The following is a 21,593-nucleotide window of genomic DNA, read 5'->3' on the forward strand; positions in this document are numbered from 1 at the left end:
GAGTGCCAACTATTGAACATAAATGAATAAAATGTAGTCAGGCATTGCTGATCAGGGATTATAATATTTTAATAGGAAAAAAAGATTTTTAGAATACTATCATTTTGGTTTTGAGTATTAATGTGCTTTGATTTCTCTAAGCTGATCTTGTTATCTTGTTACCTTGTGCTTTGTTTTAATTCCATTGCAGCGCACAAGGAGACGCAGGGTCCGAGACCCATGGGGAAATTGGTGTGATGCAAAAGACTTAGAAGGGCAGACGTTTGAGGTAACTTTGATCCTTTCAGATGGCTCAAAAGTGAAAGTTGTCTTGTCAGTATATATTTGTATATCTTAACATCACATACATTATACTTGTTGTATATGTGTATATGTAGATATATATAGTTCCCATTTTATGTATTATATAACATATATACACACACAGATATATATATATGTGTGTATATATATGTATATATTTCCCATTTGTTTAGAAGTCACTAGTAAGCAACGAAGTAGAAGGCATTGAGGATGCAGTTAACTAAGAGTTTGGGCATTTTCAGAACTCGGATTATCTGTCTCTACATTCTGGTCTTTAGCTCTAGAGTATCCGCCAAGGTGCCAGGGAGTTGTGCCCTGTTCATTTCAGTGAAAAGTCATTGAATGATGTTCTGATCTACCAATTAAAATATTGTTCCAAGCATTAGCCGTAAAATTGAATTACAAGTATTAAAGTATTTCTACTAATAAAAATTATGGCCCTAAAAAGAAACATGGGGAGTGAATGTTCGTGTATACGTACATGCTCACACACATATATTCTGTCTATATGCAACATATGAACAACCAGTCAGTCAAGTGGAAAGAATGTGTGAAGGTGTACTTATTGGCTTTGTTTATATGTGTAACCACATCAAATCTCAGGATTTTCTTTATAAAATGTGGATAATAATACCTCCCGCAGAGATTTGCGTGAGTTAAGTGAGGTAAATGAAATAAAATGTATGAAGGTCCTGATACTCAGAACTCAGTAAGCGTTGCATGCACCAAGAACTCAATAAATGTTCTTTCTTTTTTCCCCATTCTGTGCCTCTAACCGCACACCCGAGCATTGTTCTAGGCACAGTAATTAGTATCACGTGGTTCCTGCCTAGAAGAACTTATGTTTCTAGTAGGAAAGATAAATCCTGTGTAAGTTCCATGAGATTGAACTCAAGAGGTATAAGGTCCTCCCAAAGGGCTGTGATCAGGGAAAGTTCCGCAGAAGATGCGACGTTTGTCATCTGTGACTTGAAGGAAGAACAGAGAATCTCAAAACGTGGAAAAATAGAGGAGGGAACTCCAAGCTGAAGGAGAGGCTGAAGCAAAGGAATATAGGCACGGGAAAATACCAGATATATTCTGGAAAATGTGTAGTCCATTTGGGCTAGAGTATAAGGTTGGTAGTGGAAGTGAAATGAGAGAGATCCAATTCATTTTGTATTTATAGAGGCCTTAGTATATCAGACATTATTGTCAATATTTTACAAACATTAACTCACTTAGGCTTTACAGAAACACCTTGACATTGTTATTAGTACTATTATTATTGTTCCCATTTTAAAGATGCAGGAAACTGGGAGTTTACTAGTGGTCTGGTGGTTAGGACTCCATGCTTTCACTGCTGCGGCCTGGGTTTGATCCTTGATCTGGGAACTGAGATTCCCTCATGAAGCCATTGCACCCTACATACCACAGCTAAATAAATAAAAATGAAAGATGTTTTTAAAAAGTACGGAAAACTAATACACAGAAAGCTTCAGTAACTTGGCCAAGGTTGCCCAGGTTGTAAGCAGCAGAACCAGGCATTCTCTCTGCAGAATCTGTGATCTTTAGCTTTCTGCTGTGATGTCTCTCTATTAATTCTGCCTGCCATGGTTGATGGACCCTTTGATCAACTGGTGCTTATGTTTTAGCATCTCTCTGCTGAGGAGTTGGCAAGAAGGAGAGAGGAGGAAAAATGCAGACCTGGTAAATCTTCAAAAGTGCCAAGACCAACAAAAAGGTATACTGTGATACATAAGTGTGATTTTTTTTTTTTAACATGTCACAAGTGATTAGAAAATATATGGAAGGAATATCTGATACTACAATAATGTATTATTCACATTGTTTAAAAATACTGCTGAAATGTTTTATTTTACTCATTAATTTGGGAGACCTTGAGCAAGAGTTTTATTTAGTTCATGTTGAATGAATGTAGGATCCAACATATGTTTTAAAAGGGCTTGGTTTATGACAAGTGGTCATTGAATTCCTTAGACCTGAACAGGTAACCTCATGAAGTAACTAGTTTTCTCTTTGGTTGGTACTGACTGTTAGCGAGGCTTTTTAAAAAAATAATATAAAATTTGTAACTTGAAACATAAAAGCTCACCAAAAGTTGTGTCTTCCCTCCCTCCCTCCCTCCCTCCCTTCTTCCTCCCACGGCATAAGTTCCCAGGCCAGGGGCAGAATCAGAGCTACAGCCACAGAGACACTGGATCCAAGCTGCATCTGTGGCCTGGGCTCAAAACTTGTGGCAATGCTGGATCCTTAACCCACTGAGCCAGGCTAGGGATTGAACCTGCATTCTCACAGTGACAACATCAGGTCCTTAACCCACTGAGCCACAGTGGGAACTCCTGCCTTGATTTTCTAGACCCTTACTTCCTAAAGATGACCCCTGAAACAGGTTATAGTTTTTATTAGTGTCCCTTTTATTTTATTTATTTTTTTTTTTTGTCCTTTTAGGGCCGTACCCGCAGCATATGGACGTTCCCAGGCTAGGGGTCTAATCGGAGCTGTAGCCGTCGGCCTACGCCAGAGCCACAGCAGCGCGGGATCCGAGCCGAGTCTGCAACCTACACCACAGCTCACGGCAACGCCAGATCCTTAACCCACTGAGCGAGGCCAGGGATCAAACCTGCAACCTCATGGTTCCTAGTTGGATTCATTAACCACTGAGCCACGACAGGAACTCCAGTGTCCCTTTTAAAATAAGATATCCAGGAATACTACTCGGTTATTTTCAGTGGAAAGAGCCCTAATACTCAACCAGTTGTATATCCCTGGGTAAGTTACATAAAGCCTTTATAAACCTTGGGTCTTCATTTATATAATCATAATTGTAATAGCTAACCATTTTATAGGTGAGGAAACTGAGAGGCACAAAGAGGTGTATAACTTGCCTATGCTTGTTAGTGATGATGGTGTGATTTAACCCAGGCATTAAAGATTGAGTCCATACCCCTGATTATTATGTTACATATTACCTCTCTAAAATTAAATCAAATGAAATCAACTATGTGAAAAAAAAAAAAAAACATACAGTCATCCACAAGCTGGGACTCTTCATCAACTGTCTAGACATTTGATTTTCTGAGTCTAAATGTAGGACATACTTATTATAATTTTCACGTCACTTCAGTTTATCAGGCTCTTTTTGAATTCAGATCCACTTTTCTCATGTTAGCCTTCATAGTTTTGAGTCATCAACATTTCATTAAGCTTGCCTTTTCCACCATTGACCCCTGACCTTGTTACCACTGTGGCCTGGGTCGCCCACTGCTTTGGTGCAGGCATGGCTAAAAGTTTTACATGTGTTTTTGTGTCTAGCCTTGCTTAGGTGTCCCTCTTTTTATCTTTTTATACTTTTTCATTTTAAAAGATGAGTCTATCATAGATTTATTTAACAGAACTGTTTCTCATTTATTCATTCAACAAACACTGAGTCCCTACTCCATGCTGAACACCTTATTTTACTGACAAGGGTTTTTGAGAAACTTCCCGTCTCTTGAATTTTCTTTGCTGTATTATGTCAGGGTTACATTTTCATTGAACTTTTGAAACTTGATTTCAGTGTAAGACACATGTCTAGCCATTTATAATGTTCTCCTCTTTGGGTGTTAAAAGTAATTAAGACAACAGAATTGCTTTGTCCCCCAAGTTCTGTTTCCCAGATTTTTAATTGAGTCCAAAAGAACAGTGCTTCTTCCACAAGGATTGTATGGAATGTCCTAAGAAATTCTCCTAGTTTAATAATTTTCTCACTTGTGCAGAATTTAGGTTTATGTTATTGATACGTATTTTCAAGTTTGTAAATAAATGTTAGCTTCCTAATTATGTTTTTGAGATTATATTAGGAATGATTTTTTTTTCTTTTTCCTCTTTTCAGCTCATTCGATCCCTTCCAACTGATACCTTGTAATTTTTTCAATGAAGAAAAGCAGGTACTACTTATGCATCACTGAATAACCATAAATGATGCTCTCCTCTCAAGAACTGTTTCTCTTTTCTGTGTAAAAGGCATGTGAATATGAAAGATTGGATAAGGCGTGTGTATATGAAAGATTGGATAAGACGCTCAGTGTCAGCTAAGTGATACAGATGGAAAATGAGAATTTCACCATGCTAGGGGTTTGAATTCTATTATATGTATTTTTAAGTCTTATTTTTGCTGAGCTTTGATTGATAGAATTTGATGTGATAGGTAAAGGAGAAAAGGGTGGACATTCCAATTAGGAAAAACAAAATCTCTATTTTTATGCTCCCCCATTTTTTTTTTTTTATATTTCAGGAGCCATTTCAGGTGAAAGTGGCTTCAGAAGCACTTTTAATAATGGATTTGGTAAGGATATTATATTGTGTTTACTTAGTTATTCTGATTTCTATTCTTGTGTATTTTTATTGCAGGCATAAGAGAGAGTATGGAAGACGTGTATTTTGGATCTTAACTATCCTCTTTTACAAGGAATCTAAAAATAAGTCTTTTCTTTTGGAGAAAAGCCAAACAATTGCATGTTTCCATATTTTAGAGAAAATAAATTAATGTGAGTTTTTGCAGACTGTTTATTCCATTAACCCTATTTTAATCTCCTAGTATTCTTGTCTGCTGCCTTCTAGATAACTGCAACAAAGAGAACAACTCTTAGCATTTGGAGGCTTCTCGTTTTGTGCTAAAACACTGAGACCTCCAATAGTTGTGTGTGTGTGTTCATGATGTTTTTCCATAGGAGGACCCAGAGTGATTTTTCTTTGTATCCTTATGATACCTTTCCTCAGTAGAGAAAATAAATGTTATTTTCATTTTGTAAATGAAAGAAATGGCATCTTGGAGGGTTTTAGTGTTTGGTTCAAAGTTTCTTAGCCAGCAGTGAAAATAGATCTAAAATCTTAAGCCTTAGTATGCTGAGCCTAGCATCTGGTTCCTCTACTCTGCTACTCTACTTTAGAAAAAAGTAATTACTGCTATTGTAAATTACTCTCCTATGATAAGTGGGATTTTGATTTTTCTTCAGGTGGGTTTTATCTCTGTGTTTGAGTTGAGTCTGTTTTGTATTTCTTCTAGCATGCTCATGTATCTATGGCAGAAGTGATTGGTCTGTTAGGAGGAAGATACTCAGAAGTTGATAGGATAGTTGAAGTAAGTTTTTTTCTTAAAATTTTAAGAATTATTTAGTCCTGCCATACCAAATATTTTTATAGATTTAAGTGCATATAACTAACATACAGAGTTTATGATATAAATGAGAATATGCAAATGTGGAAAGTTATATATTCCCAGAGGTGGGTGGACATTCTGTGTAATGAGCATCTGTTTCCTTTTACCACCAAGAAAAGGAAATGCTGCCAGGCCTTGGTTCCTTGTTGGCCTTCACAATAAAAAACTTCAGCTGCTAAGAGGCTATGCTAACCTTATAGTTGAAACTTGCTCTATATCATTTGCTAGAAATTATCATCATAAATTATTGGGGTCATCAAAAGAATGTACAGATATGTACATTCTTAATTTGTTTAGGTAGAAAAATGGATTTTGAATTCCTAGCATACGGCCCCAGTTTTGGAGAGTAATTCATTTGCAGTTAAAGGCTGCCAGTGATATAGGCAAATGAAAGTTTCTTATCTGTGTATGAAAGGACTAAAACAATAAAGTAAAAGTGTAATCATTTAAGGATTAATCCTTTATAGGTCTGTGCAGCAGAACCATGTAACAGTCTGAGTACAGGACTGCAGTGTGAGATGGATCCTGTCTCACAGACACAAGCCTCGGAAACCTTGGCTGTCAGGGGCTATAGTGTTATTGGATGGTATCATTCTCATCCTGCCTTTGATCCTAATCCTTCCTTACGAGATATTGACACTCAAGCCAAATACCAGGTGTGTTTATAGGTCTTTGTGTATGTAGTCTGTAAATAATTGCATATTCTCACATTCTCTCAAGAGTAATTGTGTTTGTTTAAATTTAAAAAATTAGCTACCTTAATACACACAGGCCATCAAAATAACAGTGGTAATTCCTTCCAGAGCCTTCAAAAATAATGGGAATGACTGGTACAGGGACTGGGTAGAATTGAAATAATTTGGGAATATAATATATTTTGCATCTTTGGAAGAAACAAGATTTTGTTTTGTTCTGCATTTTGTATTGGATATTAGGATGTTTTTCCCACAGGCAGCTGTTTATAAATTATTACCACATTGATAAAGATTACAGCTGAGGGGTAGTGAATATGATTTGTAACTGTATTGATGCCAAATATAGATCTTGCAGGCCAGGCAATCTTTTTTTGTTTTATTTATTTACTTATTTATTTATTTATTTTTGTCTTTTTAGGGCCACATCCACGGCATATGGAGGTTCCCAGGCTAGGGGTCTAATCGAAGCTGTTGCTGCCAGCCTACACTGCGTCTGTGACGTACACCACAGCTCATGGCAATGCCAGATCCTTAACCCACTGAGCAAGGCCAGGGTTTGAACCTTGCAACCTTATGGTTCCTAGTCGGATTCGTTAACCACTGTGCCATGACGGGAACTCCCAGGTGATCTTTTTAATGGTGATCTTTTCAAGTTGGTTTGAACATGTTTTGGCCTGAAAAATTTAGGGTACAAAATGAATATAAAAGATGCTTAATTTCGTTGCTGTTTGGAAGTGAATTTTTTAACACATCTTTGCATTCCCTTTTCTTCTATTAGATGTTTAAAATGTTAGTATGGGTAAATACTAACTTGTAAATGTATGTAGTTGAAACTAATTACACTTTTTTTAAATTGTAGAGTTACTTCTCCAGAGGCGGTGCAAAGTTCATTGGAATGATTGTTAGTCCCTATAATCGAAATAATCCTTTACCTTATTCTCAGATTACCTGCCTTGTTATAAGTGATGAAGTTAGCGCAGATGGCTCTTACCGTAAGTTTTCAACAAAAACAACTTCAACTTTATCCTACTTCTGCCTTCCTTTTTTTGAATCACTATGCAAAGCAATTTTATGGAAAAGTTTGTGTCCTCAGCTGGAGCATCACTGCTTGGATACCATGTAGTATAGCCACCTGCTTTCCTTTTAGGATTTCCTTCTATATTCAAGTCCCCACTGTTACCATGGCCACTGGGCAAAAGGATTACGACATAGAGAAAACTTATTTATGGCCTTGGAGACATTGCAGTTAAAAAAAAAAAAAAAAAAAAGACAAAATCTCTGTTCTTTTAAAATTTTTTGATAAAGGCAGACTGGCTTTCTCTGTGATGGCATTGAAATGAAAAAAATACAAAGAATAATGACCACCCTATCACCAGCTCTCCTTGACCTCCCAGTGTAGGCTCAACAGTGCCTAATTATTTTTATATCTCTTAGTTTCCATTCTATCTCAAGAAATAATTTGGTTGGTTCAGCCCATCATATGACTTGGTTCCTTTGGGATTTATACCCACTTCTGGTCTAGTCAACTCTGGCTGGATAGAGAGTTAATGTAGCAGACCAGGAAAAGTAGAGGGGGCGTAAGAAACAATAGCATCTCTAGCATATTGTCTTCATCCTTAATACCTCTGCTCTGGGTCACTGCTGTCTCTGAATACTGTCACTCTACGTTATACTTTCCCCCATTAGCTCCTGAGCTCCTTAAAGGTAGATACACTATACTTCTTTTTCTATCCTCAGTTTCTAGCACAGGGCCTGGCATAAAGTAGGTAATAAACTAATGTTTAACAAATTAATTTCTTCATTTTTAATGATACCATTTAGATGCCCTCTCTTTGGTAAAGACCTCAGAACTACCACGCCCCCTCCCCCCCATGTCATTTATTATTAGTTGCTCTATTTGTGTTCTTGCCTTCATGGTCACTTTCGTCTCTCAGTGTAATTTATCTCCTTAGCCCGTCTCACTAAACTCTGAGCCCCAAAGAGCAGGAACTATTTCATCTTTGTATCTCCAGTAGCACCTAATCAGTTGCTGTCCACCTAAGGAATGTCGGTGGTCTGTAGGATTTTATTGGCTGAATAGTACTGACGTTAACTGTAGTACAAAATGCTCATTTTGAACATAGCACATGTATACATCATCTTACCCCAGTATAATTTTACAAAAAGTTACAAAAGGAATCACAGTTTACTAGTTTTTAATTTAAATCATGTCTTAATATCACATTGTGCTAGATTTTGGCGGTGAGCTTCTATTCTTGCTGTCTAACAGATGTAGCCACATGTGCTGTTTAAATTAATTGGAATTAAATTTAAAATTCAATTCCTGGAACCCTACTTCTGTCCCAAAAGAAGTAATAAGGACTTGTCAGAAACAACCAAAATACTGGACAAAATATATGAATTAGTGGTTTTTATGATATACCATCAGGCAGTGAAGGACTATATAGAGAGATGAAAAAGGGAACCCAAGTTACCCTGGTTTATTAACTTAAAAGAGCTTCTGAGTATGGCCTAAGAAGGAGAAACCCACGCCAAGCCTAGCAGTCTCTGAGTTGAGATAATAGAGGTGAGACCAAGGAGACCAGGGCAACTAAATTTGTTAAACAGAACAGGAAGCCAGCTGCCTAGAGAGCAAACTCTGAGATCTGTAGACAGTTCGAATATATAGATAGAGACCAATGCTTGTGTGTGAAGGAAAAAGAATCACTCAAGATTAGCAGGCACAGTGGATGCTCACATCAGACAGCGTACAAGTATTCCACGTTGTTACCGTTGTTGTAGAAAGTTCTCTTGGGCAGAGCTGCCTCTTTCCTGACTTGATCATTGTCAGTACTGCTTATTAGGTCTTAATCCTTGGTCTTTCTCTTTGTTCCTCTTGGAAACCCTGCAGTTAAAAAATTAAAATTTCCTTGGGATTTCCTGGTAGTCTAGTGATTAGGACTTGAGGCTTTCACTGCTGCAGCCTGGGTTCAGTCTCCCGTCTGAGAACTGAGATCCCGTGTTGTACACTTTGACCCACCCCCCAAAAAAGAATTTCCTAGAACCCGTGGGATACCTTGTGTTACAGTACCTTGACTGAGTCCATTATTTATTTGTTCATTCATTGATTTGTTATTTCCCCCCTGTGTTATACACCCAAATTCTTTCAGTACAGTATCTCTAATGGTTAATCAGTTTCTCTATTTGTAATAGGCAGGAAATGTACTTGGTGATTAATTTTTTTCTGGTGTTTCAGTAGCCAAAAAAATCAGTACAAAAGGAGATTTTTACTGGTCTAGTGCCATTTTTTTTTAACTTAGAAAATGTTCTTAATATCAGATACAATGTGTATACAATGTGTGTGTGTTATTTTTTTTATGAGCACAGACTGAAATCTTTTAGTCTCATTTTTTAACTTTCATTAAGAGTAGGAGTTGCTCACCTATCCCAACTCTCACATTTATTATTTTGCCTTGGACAGGTTATGTAAGCCCTCTCATTCTCCTTTGCCATATCTGTCAAATGAGAAAAAAATTTTACCTTGTTTAAAGGGGGGGTTGTAGAGACTGTCAGTAATATATATATATATATATATATAAAGTGCTTAGTAAATAATAGGTCTAAAATAGTATTATAGGCTGTTGCCTGTGCTTGGTAGGTAATCGAAACATATTAAGTAAATGATTGTTAGCACAAAAAGAGTTTGCTTAATGGCTTGTACACTGTAATGTGTCTCTCTTCTTAAGTTCTTGGAGGGAGAAAATGAAATGGAGAAAAGACCAGTTATATCTTCAGGCTTGCTGTTCCCTTCTTCCACACACCCGAAAAAATAAAGGGGAGATGAAAGCCTTTTAGGAGCATACTGACAAATTACGGTTGTATTGTGAGGAAGTATAGTTATGACTTTTTCTTTGTCCCCCTGTAATGACTTCTGATTTGCTAGCATTTTGTTTACTTGAAAAGCTTTATGATAGCAAAAACCCAAGTTGAGAGGCAGTATAAAGATTTAAGAATATAAATGCGAGTCAGACTGCCTAGATTCAAATCCTGGCTCTACCTCTTAGTAATTATATATGTCCAAGAACAGGTTATTTAATAACCTCTGTGTGGCTCAGGGACCTCATCAAAAACAAAAAAAATGGGACAATACCGGTAGCTAGTGCCTTTAAGAACCTAAAGCCTGGCACATAGTAAGCATTATGTAAGAATGACTATTATTATTGTCACAGTATTAGCCTTTACGAATCAGCTGAGCTTCTCATACACCACAAATGCAATTACATGGGGATTTTGAAGGGTATGTGAGAAATGACTAAGTAGGTGCATCCTTTGTTTCTAACTTATGTATGTGATACTCACCCCTTAGACTCGTTTCCTCCAGAGTTTAGTGTGACTTAAATGCAGTTACACCTCTCTAGGATTAAACCTATCCCCTGTCTAGTCTTGGGTCAGCACACAGAGGCAGGTGGAAGAAATGTGGGCTCAGAAGTCAGGCAAGCCTCCTGGGGTTTAAAATCCAAGTTCTAGGGAGTTCCTCTTGTGGCTCAGCAGTACCAAACCTGACTAGTATCCATGAGGATGTGGGTTTGATCCCAGGCCTCACTCAGTGGGTTAAAGATCTGGCATTGCCATGAACTGTGGTGTAGGTTGCAGATGTGGCTTGGATCCTGCATTGCTATGATGTAGGCTGGCACCTGCAGCTCCAGTTCAACCCCCTAGCCTGGAAACTTCCATATGGGTGTGGCCCTAAAAAGACAAAAAAAAAAAAAAAAAATCCATGCTCTTCTGCTTTACTAGCAAAAGCAGCTTGTTCAGTCTGTCTCAGCCTCAGTTTTATCTGTTAAATAGGAATAATGCTGCCTACCTTACTTATGACGTTGTAAGCTTGATGACCTATGTTAAAAAAAAAAAAAAAAAAATCCCTGGGATAGAATATGTCTTGGTTTGCCTAGGTCAATCCCACAATCCCAGTTTAAGCCTGTGGTTCTGGCACAATTATCGATAGTGCCCACTTTCACTCTGAAAGTCTCTTGGTTTGGATGATAAATTATGTGATCATCTTATCTGTCCCAGTTGCTTGCATAGAATTGTCATGCAAATGGCACTTTTATTTATTAATTGTTTGGATTAATAATGCTTGACGGACCAAGTTCAGCCAGGCAGTGCATATTTAATGAATGCCCACTATGTTTAAAGTGCTGTTTGGCTGGTCTGCCAAGCTGCAGTTATGAAAACACTGAAGGGAATTTTAAGTAATTAAAAGGAGATTGGAGATTTAAGAAATAGTTGGTAAAAATGTACTTCTTTATGCTCTTCTAGGTTTACCTTACAAATTTGAAGTACAACAGATGTTAGAAGAACCTCGGTGGGGATTAGTATTTGAAAAGACAAGATGGATAATAGAAAAATACAGGCTATCCCGGAGGTATGTACTGTGGTTTGAGATGGCTACACATCTGCAGTGTTGCTCATTAAATTATGTTTTAGAGAAAACCCAAGTTAAATATAAAATTGTGATGCATGGCGTCAGTGATAGTCTATTACAAAACTGATTTGTTTATAGCATTTGTTTCATCGGTTTGTTTTCATATTTCTTCCAACAGCAGTGTCCCCATGGATAAAATCTTTCGCCGGGATTCTGACCTGACTTGTTTGCAGAAAGTAAGCAGCCTTCATTTTAATTGGTTTCATTGTTCACAGATTCTAAAGCTATTCATCTTGATGTGTTTTCCCATGATGCCTAATGCTTTGTGGATACATTTTCTGTGTATTTTCTTTATTGCTTTTTCCTTTCTAAAATTAATTTCCAAGAGATAATTAGTAATTTGTTTTTGTTGCCCATGCTTGCATATAGTAGTGATACTATTTTAGAATAAATTTGTCAATGTTGGGTGATAAATTTCTTAGCAGATTATTATTGTACACAATGGAGAACATTTTTCTCATTTTATTAAATTCAGAAGCTCCATGTTTCCATTTAGCTTTAACAACTGATCATTTTTAAGAATGATAATATATATATCGAACCATTAAATTTAAACAGTCATTTTATTTAACTTTCCAGTAGGAAATAAGTCTTAAGTTCCTTTATTTTACTTCTAGTTTTATTTCTGTGAAAAGAATGAATTAAGACCAGTAGTATCTAACTATTAAATTTAAATAGTTATTTTATTTAACTTTCCAGTAGGAAATAAGAGTCTTAAGTTCTTTTATTTCACTCCGAGTTTTATTTCTGTGAAGAGAATGAATTAAGACTGGCAACATTTGTTTTTCTTTCTTTTTTATAACAATTTGAAAATAGAAAATTTAAACATACTGTTTCTTTTTATCCCCTCCTATTATATAGCCACTCTGTGTTCTTTTAGGAGGTTAATATGAGCATTTGCCAGGAAGTAGACTCTAGCATCCTACTTTTGAAATGATAGACTCCTGCATTGTACATAGATTTTTTTATCCCATAGGATTATTTTGCTTTGTAAATAAAACTACATGTAAAGTCTTGGGTTTATCTCCTTATATAAAATCAGAAAGCACCTAACCTAAGCATTCCCTAACAGTGGCTTCTGACACTTCAGCTGTATGGTTGTTGAATACTATTTTATCCTTGACCACCGTTAAGGAGACTGTTTCTTTTTTGTGCATTAGAAATTTGGAAAGGGATAAAATAATGATAGTAATGCCCTTTTACACATTTTTGTGTATTTAAATATAAAACTTTTCTTTTCAACTAGCTTTTGGAGTGTCTGAGGAAAACTCTGAGCAAAGTGACCAATTGCTTCATTGCTGAAGAATTCTTGACTCAAATAGAAAATTTGTTCCTTTCCAATTATAAAAGCAAGCCAGAGAATGGAATGGCTGAAGAGAACACTACTGTGGGGCCCAAGGAATTGTTAATGTGATGATTTTAAAGTAAGACATTTTACTCTTGACACAATAGATCCTGCTTTCAAAGTTATAAAGTTGAAATTATTGCAATTTAGTTAACAGTGGCACAGCTTTGCTTTTTGGTTAGTTCACAGAATTGAAGCTTGCCACAGAAACCGTGTAGCATATGGCAATGATCAGAGTTGTGTGAAGCTGTGTCCCCCTTAGCTGGCAGTCCTCTAGGGCCAGTAAGCAGGGTGTGGACTGAAAGGTGGCCTCACTGCTGCCTTCAAGTTGGTACGTGGAGTGTGTCTCTGATTTTCACTTCTCCCGGAGCTAGTCATCTCCTGTCTCATAAGGAGTACTTTATTCTTTTCTTGTGTTTTCCTCAGGCTAGTTTATGGTTGCAAATGAGGCAGGGGTGGGTGGTCACTGAGGTTATTAACATGGTTGAGAAGTGCTGGTGTAATGAACCTGACAGCAGCTCTGGGAGGCCAGGGCAAGCATCAGGAGAATATCTTAGCAACTGAAGATACCTAAAGGAGAGAATCAAATTACCAGTTTTTTAATTACAGGTATTTGCTTGCATTTTATTTTGTAACAACACTACTAGAGGATATGCCATTTTCTTGCCATCTGAAACATTTTGTATGGATTTCAGATACACAAAATAAGTAGCTTCAACTGTATGCCCACTTAAGTTAGTATATGGTAAAGCTTTGGTTAACTAGATAGAACACAGGTAATTATAACCCTTTAACTGGATTTTTTTTCCTACTACCTGCTATCAGGAGAAAGAGGCAAATTACAGTAAAACTTAAGTAAGTCAGAGAGATGTAATTTAAAGACAAAAAAATCCTTCTAGGACATAACAGTATATTAAGCACAGTTTCATATACTTATTGAAACCAGAACAGGGGCAGTTAGTAATGTAAGCTTTGCAGACCACATACCATCTCTGACCTTCTTTATATTTTTTAACAATGCTGTAAAAATATACAACCGTTTTTAGTTCATGAGCCTCACAGAAAACAGGTTGCTGGCCATTATCTTCCAAGCCCTGTTCCAGGAATTGCAAACAGTTTTCAAATGCATGAGGCTGAGACACCGTGAACGGTCTTCCATCTTCAAAACAACAGTAAAACTAAAAATTGTGATTTACATTTAAGTATATTTTCAAATGAAAGTTAGCAGTCATGCTGCCTGATTTATTCTGATAGATTTTAGTTCATTTCTATTAACTAAAGAATTGACTTATGCCAATTCTTTATTAATAACGATATTACATCTAATCTGCGTATACTTTTACTTTTTTTTTGATTTAATGAATATCTAAGGAAAATAAGTCAGTATTGGAAGGAGCAGTGAGCCAGTTTTAGATGACCTGGGTCCTAATGCAACCTGGTGATTTGGGGGGATGTATTTGACCTTCTCTGGGCCTACATCCTCCTGGTAACTGAGGTCCAGGTTATCTCCCTGGCATCCTTCCAGGTCTAAAATCTTAAGATTCATTCTAATTTATTAGACTAAGTACCTGGAGATTATATTTTTTAGATGGTATGGTTCCCGAATTAAATGTTTCTAAAGAAAAGTGGTAGTATTTTCCATTTTTCTGTATGCATTTAGGATAAACAGTGAAACATAACTTATAGAGCAGTTACTTTTGGGACTGGACTTATTACAGCTAGAGGCCAAAAATTAGGAAACCTGAGTTCTTACCCCACTTCCATTACTAGCTTTGTTGTGTGACAGTGATAAAATCACATAATCTTCTGGACCTCAGGCTGGCTCTTCATCTGAAATTCCAGGGCAGAAAGTCTGATTCTGCTAAAGGGAGTAATTCATTCCTTACTGCTCTTCCTTGTGACATGTTTTCTTCACTGTACATCAGGAACAGACCCTAGAAAGTGGTAATAATTAGCTCTCTTGATGGGCGTTTCCCTCTCATCCTTCAAAGACAGGCTGCAGCAGCTAGTTTTAGTTTTCAGGTGGATATTTTGTGCTGGTTCCTAAGCATTAGTTTTTTGTTTTGTTTTTATTTAGGGCCGCACCCAGGGCATATGGAAGTTCCCAGGCTAGGGGTCAAATCGGAGCTACAGCTGCTGGCCTATGCCACAGCCACGCGGGATCTGAGCCCTGTCTGCAAACCACACCTCACGGCAATGCCAGATCCTTAACCCACTGAGTGAGGCCAGGGATCGAATCTGAATCCTCATGGTTCCTAGTTGGGTGCGTTAACCACTGAGCCACAAAGGGAACTCCCTTTAATCATTAGTTTTGAAACTCATGCCACATGTCCTGCTGCCTTTTCTTTCTGCATTTCCCTCCAGCCCTTTTTTTCCATCCTCACTCCCTCACTTCTTAACTCGCAGCGTGTAGGCGCAAGACCCTTCGTTCTGTCATGTGTTGAGACCGGGGCCGGAAGGATAGAGTTGAACAGACCCACTCCTCTTTCCCAGAAGTGCACTAATGCTGCCCCAGCCTTCTCTCCAGAACTTTCCTCCCCACGGGCATGCCTGGGCAGCAGGGGAGACCACAGCCTCAGTGTGCAACCTGTGGGGGCCTCCTGTTCTCCATTTACCTTCTTCCTGTTCATCTGGTCCAAGGGATGTGCCAAGGAGGACCTGGTGTAGTCAGGCTGCCCGAGGACTGATGCAGAGGAACCATCCGACACGTGACCGCCTCAGGTCATCAGCTGGCATCCAGTTGGTGGGATTCTCCGTAGAAATTAAGTCAGGGTACCCGAATTTTGTGGTCCCCTCCCACCTGTAGTCTTCTCACAGCTGGAGACTTAAGTCTGAAGTCACACGTCTTGACATTTAGGAACACTTCCTTCACACAAGCACAACAGAAAAAAGCACATACATTTGTATCAGCATCTGTTCCAGCAGGTTAGTACAAAATGTAGCAAAGAAATTTGAACTGCATCTCCAATTTACCAATAGTGTAATCGTTTTCTTACAAATTAATACCGTATTTTGCAGTATTTCCAGAAAATCACCATGAAGAATAATGTAATATACTTGAGCTTAATTCCTGATCTTAAATGTTTTTATGTATGCTATTCCCCACATTCTTTTTTCATTTACCCTGTAATTTGTGCTTTCTGGTATTCTCTAAATCTTACCTTTTAAGCCACCTTAACCCTTTTTGGAACAAGACGAAGAATAAATGTTATCCCTTTAAATCAGGTGAAAGTCAAAATATCCCAGAGAAGGTCTGATTATATCAGGACTCTATATGAAACCAACTTGGAGAAGGTAAAAATAACTCATGATATCTTGGTGGTTTTATTTTATTCCTTTGACTGGATTTATGAATATATTCATAAGAACTTTAATTTCAGCAAAAAGTGCCAATCTGCTATCTTTGAGGTTTCTGTGGAGTACTCTCTTAGGAATGAAGAAATATTAAGTATGATTTTATAGTTTGCATTCCTGTTTCATAGGTTATTGCAGAACATTTGTTTGAACCTATGAATTATAAAATAGTATTTAGATTCTAGCATGATTTAAAAATAGGTTATGTATATCTTTAAAGTTGTGGACTTGATGTGTAAATTGTATATATTATGTGTAAGTTTACCATGATTATTAGTAAACCTGTTGCTGTTTTGTTGTCCCCCAATGGTATCAGTGTTTATGGATTTCTTTTATTGCTTTGAATTTTGGAATATTCTGTTAACAAAATATGATTTAAATGATTTTATACATTTAAATATGCCATGTTGTCTATATTAAAGAATATTGTAAATATTAATGTTTGTATAGTCAGGAAAGCTTTTCCTGAAAATGATTGAACCTTCCTCCCTGTACCTAACTGCGACATAAAAAAAAAACTGATTTTAAGCTTTGGGGTTTTATCTTGTGAGAATTAAAGGAAAACATTCTGAAGATTCTATATAAATAAAATTTTGAAATAGTGAATCATTTGGTCTCTGAATTACTAGCTGCATGCACATAGAATTCCATCCAGTGCCCCATTAATTCAGCATACATTTGTTGAGCATGTGGGAGCACAAAGATAAATAAGTCTTGGGCTTTTTTCCCCACAAGCATCCTAATATCTAATAAGTGGAAACACTGAAAACCTGACATAGGAGCTAGGACACTAGAGTACAAACTGAGACTGATTATAAATACCTGTAAGACTTCAAAGAAGAGGTGTTTAGGTAAATGAGAAATAATCCTCTAGAATGTAAGCAGTGAGACTGATTTCTTGGAAGAGATGGCCTTTAAACAGACTGGCAGTTTTCATTTAAATGACATTTGGGGAGAAGAGTGACCTTAGCATAGGCAGGGAGTTAAGGAAAGAGAAAGCTTTAGAGAAAGGCGAGTCTGGTCAGAGGGTAGGGTATAATGAAGATGTTACTTAGGAAGGTAACTCACATTCAGTCAGTTAACGACGTGGAAAGTATAAATTGTGAGAAGAAAACTCACCTTAGAATAAACTCATTAACTGGTCTTTAACTTTTTAGTCCTTATTTGCTAGCCTATGCAAAACCTATCAATTAAAAAAAGCAATAGGGAAAAACAGGATCAGACTTTATATATTCAGCACATATGTATCTTCAATTTCTATCATTTCATTAAGGACTTTCATATCAACACATAAATGTATTCATTCTTTGCAAGGATGCATAGTATTCTGTAATGCGGGTTTGCTGTAATTCGATCAGTTTGATAAACAATACATTTTTCTATGAAAAAATAGTTCCCCTTTTTCTGTGCACTTAGAATTTCTCCAAATAGTTTTAATTGCCAGATGAAGATCTATGTACCCTTTAAATTTTGTTAGTATTTGCAGAAAAATTTTCAATTTCCACAAGCTAATTTTCCTCATAGGAGTACAGCCATATTCATCATGTTGTTTACAGAACCATTTTGAATTCAGGCTCCTAAATGAAAATAATTTAGGCAGCAAAGTGTAATAAAATCCTAAGAATCCTAATTTTACAAGGCATTTATTTCATGGGAAGTTCACCCCTCTGTACAGCTGTAATGGATTCTTGCTAATTAAGCATTTGCTATAATTTTCTGATTGTGGCCTGCGTAATACTCAGCCTCTGGCTTCAGACCAGCATTGTCCTGCAATCCTGTTTGTACTCTAATAATGGTTTTTCTTTCTGTTGCTGATGTGTTTCTACATCAGTGACTCTCAATTATCTTCCTATAGAAAGCTGGCTTAAATAAAACATTGTCAGTATTTGCAGAGAGATACAGCTAAATAAAAATTTGCTTTTGTCTTCCGTATTTTCCCTGCTATCAAAAACAAGCCTTACCACGTTGCAGCAGCTGTGGCATAGGTCATGTCACAGCTCCGGCTCAGATTTGATCCCTGGCCTGGGAACCTCCATATGCCATGGGTGTGGCTGAAAAAAAAATTTTTTTAAAAGGCTTATCAATTAAAAACGGACTTGTTTACTCAGTATAATCAATGATTCCTCTCCCACCTTCCCCTGTTAAAAAGTTCACCTCAAACCGTAGAATTTGACAGTTTCTGAAAGCAAATTAACTGCTTAGTTCATTTTGTTTGATGAGTGACGACTGGACTTTCTTTTGTTTGAAAACATCTGATATGACTCAACACTAATTGTGGGATCCTGAGCCATCAGTAACCAGAAGATTGTCCATATCTGACTTTTTGTGAAAGAAAATGTAGTAGTTTAAAGGAAATCTTGATAAGGCCTTTTTCAGAACATACCTTCCTAACCACAAAATGAGTGGCCTAATTCTCCCTGCACCCCCCTCCCCCACTGCCAACAGAGAGAGAGAGAGAGTGTTTCTTTTATGCAATATCTTAAAATAGATTGCAACCTCATGGAGCTGGAGAGTATTAGGATAATTAAAGCTAGCTGCTGTAACAAGCCACCCCTAATTTTTAATGTCTTAACACAGGTTTCTCACACAAAGTGCACCGCAAGTGTTCTGAAGATTTGGCTTTCCTGGACAGCTTGACTCCCATGGGTGATTTCTCCTTTCACATGTGGCTCTGTCATCTTGTGACGAAGTAGCCCAGGTGCCCTCCATTTCAGCACAGGTGAATGAGAAAGAACAGAGAGGCTCACACACGTGCTATTTACCTTGGCTTAGAGTACACATTTTGTTTTTGCTCACATTTCTTTGACCAGAACTAGTCATACGGTCCCACCTGGATGCAAAGAGGGGCTGCTCACTGGGGTCCTGATTGGGCAGCTGCTTTGCAAAATTCTACACTTTGGAAAGAGAACTCGAGTCTTTGTTAGTGATTAGCCATCTCTGTTACATACAGATGGCTACCCTCGGTTTTATAAAATGTTAAACTCATCTTCAAATAGGCTTTAAATTATTGTGCCAGGAGTTCCTCTTGTGGCTCAGCACTAACGAACCTGACTAGTATCCATGAGGATGCAGGTTCCATCTCTGGACTCCCTCAGTGGGTAAAGGATCCCACATGGCTGTGGCTGTAGCCCACAGCTGCAGCTCCAATTCGACCCCTAGCCTGAGAACTTCCATATGCTGTGAGTGCAGCCCTAGATAGATAAATAAATAAAATTACTTTGCCAAAACTCTAATACTATAAGAAAAAGGATTAACATATACCCCTCAAAGAATCTTAAAGTTGGAAAGGAATTTGAAAATGTTTAGGCTTAGAATCCTATTTTATATGAAGAAATTGAGGTCCACAGAAATGAAGAAATGTGCCCAGTCTCATAGTCACGTTTGTAGCAAGGTTACCTCTAGAAAAACCCGTTTGGCTACTGCACCATCCTTTTGAGTTATTCCAAATAATTTTAATAAAGAACTATTCTGAAGACTTTATGTGCAATTCCAATGTTCAATATAATTTATGTTTTAATTTAAAATGTAATTTTGTCTTTTAGAACTGCACAATCTAATAAATATACAGAACATGACTTTTATGGAAAAATTGAAGAATTACTTTCAGAAATGATATAATTAATGGCACTTTATTATCTTTATCTAAGATTAGCTATATTAGGTTTATCTAAGATTAAAAACCCCCAAATCCTTGCTGTTTGCTTATAAATCCGCAAAGCAGTATTTGTTCTTCATTTTAAGGAAAATGTTAAAGCCACTAGAGGGCGCTCTGTCACAGTCTATGAGCATGGTAATCTCAGCCCCGCGCTGCTGATTGGCTTTACAGAGTCAGAGATTACACATCTAACTGAATTTGCAAACGTTTTAAACATTCAGTTGCCTAGTTCCTTGACATTGTGTGATCTTGGGGTAAACTTCCTTGTTTCACGGTATCTCCAGGTTAGCCATTTTCATTTTTGAAGATACTAAAATAATAACATCCATCCATTTATAGATAATGTTCTAAATGCTATAGAGTATCCATTTAAGCTCCACAGCAACCCTGAAAGAAGTTTTATTGTCCTCATGTTAAATTTAGCTTTATAATGTTTAAGTAACTTATCCAAGGTCTTGCAGTCAAAAGTGGCAAAAACAATTCAAACTGACATCCACATGATTCTACAGTCAGCTCACCAGGTACCATGTTGTTGGTTTCCGAGCTGAAAGAATCCCAAGGAACAATTTAGTTCCATCTCCTCATTTTTGGATGAGAAAACTAATGCAAGAAGATGAGAAGTGACTTATCCAAGTCACAGACCCAGTTAAGGACAGAATGGAAAATCAAGGTCCCCCCGTTGTCAGGGCTCCTCATGGGAATCCCTGCCTTTTCTGGGCAACTAAAAAATTCCTGTGCTCATAGACTCTGCACTGCACTATTGCCTGACACAGCAGATGAAGCCATGGGGTGATTAGTCTCTTACCTCAGCAGTAGAAGAAAGAAACCTTATGGATTGAAATGTGTTCCAACATGGTTCTCTGTGTTTTGCATTATGGCCAAGCCTGGGAGAAATGAATTCAGAAAACACCTGGCATTTTCAAGAGTAAATAGCATCTCGGAGTTCCCGTCGTGGCGCAGTGGTTAACGAATCCGATTAGGAACCATGAGGTTGCGGGTTCCGTCCCCGGCCTTGCTCAGTGGGTTAAGGATCCGGTGTTGCCGTGAGCTATGGTGTAGGTCGAAGACTCGGCTTGGATCCCGCATTGCTGTGGCTCTGGCGTAGGCCTGCCGCTACAGCTCTGGTTCGACCCCTAGCCTGGGAGCCTCCATATGCCATGGGAGCGGCCCTAGAAAAGGCAAAAAGACAGAAAAAAAAAGAGTAATTAGCATCTCTGCCTCCAACAGTTGCCCCTGCCCTCTCCATACTGTAGCCAGAGCGATTTTTTTATGAAGCATGAATCTGAGCATCTCATTTCTCTGCTTTAAATTCTCCAGTGGCTCACCAAGCTTTCCACACCAAGTCCACCCTTATGAAACGCTCCTATCTGTTCATCAGTCTCACCTCTTACAAGTCCCAGCCCCCCCTTTTCAACCCAGCCTGTGTGCACACACACATACATTTGCACAAAATCAGAATTCAAACGGATATCCATATGATTCTACAATCAACTCACCAACTACCATGCTATTGGTTTCAGAGCTGAAAGAAACCTAGGGAACAATTTAGTTCCACCCCCTCATTTTTGGATGGGAAA

General features: G+C 37.7%; 1 protein-coding gene across 11 annotated transcripts in view; it reads left to right on the forward strand.

The window, feature by feature from the left end:
* MYSM1 (Myb like, SWIRM and MPN domains 1) overlaps nt 1-19,841 on the forward strand; it is a 43,204-nt gene extending 23,363 nt beyond the window's left edge. The window contains exons 9-19 of one of the 11 annotated variants that reach the window (XR_002345171.1): nt 191-268; nt 1,938-2,026; nt 4,178-4,232; nt 4,696-4,832; nt 5,351-5,425; nt 5,971-6,159; nt 7,058-7,190; nt 11,497-11,602; nt 11,781-11,838; nt 12,909-13,086; nt 15,414-16,967. Coding sequence is in view for 10 of the 11 variants with exons in the window: in XM_021096569.1 (XP_020952228.1) it covers nt 191-268; nt 1,938-2,026; nt 4,178-4,232; nt 4,580-4,630; nt 5,351-5,425; nt 5,971-6,159; nt 7,058-7,190; nt 11,497-11,602; nt 11,781-11,838; nt 12,909-13,076 (1,002 nt within the window). In the remaining variant the exon portion in view is untranslated. Of the gene's footprint in view, nt 1-190; nt 269-1,937; nt 2,027-4,177; nt 4,233-4,579; nt 4,631-4,695; nt 4,833-5,350; nt 5,426-5,970; nt 6,160-7,057; nt 7,191-11,496; nt 11,603-11,780; nt 11,839-12,908; nt 16,968-18,938 lie in introns of those variants that run through there. The other 10 variants (XM_021096569.1, XM_021096568.1, XM_021096571.1 and 7 more) reach the window with 10 other exon arrangements.

Source organism: Sus scrofa, chromosome 6 (genome assembly GCF_000003025.6).
Source record: "Sus scrofa isolate TJ Tabasco breed Duroc chromosome 6, Sscrofa11.1, whole genome shotgun sequence".
NCBI classification, from domain to species: domain Eukaryota; kingdom Metazoa; phylum Chordata; class Mammalia; order Artiodactyla; family Suidae; genus Sus; species Sus scrofa.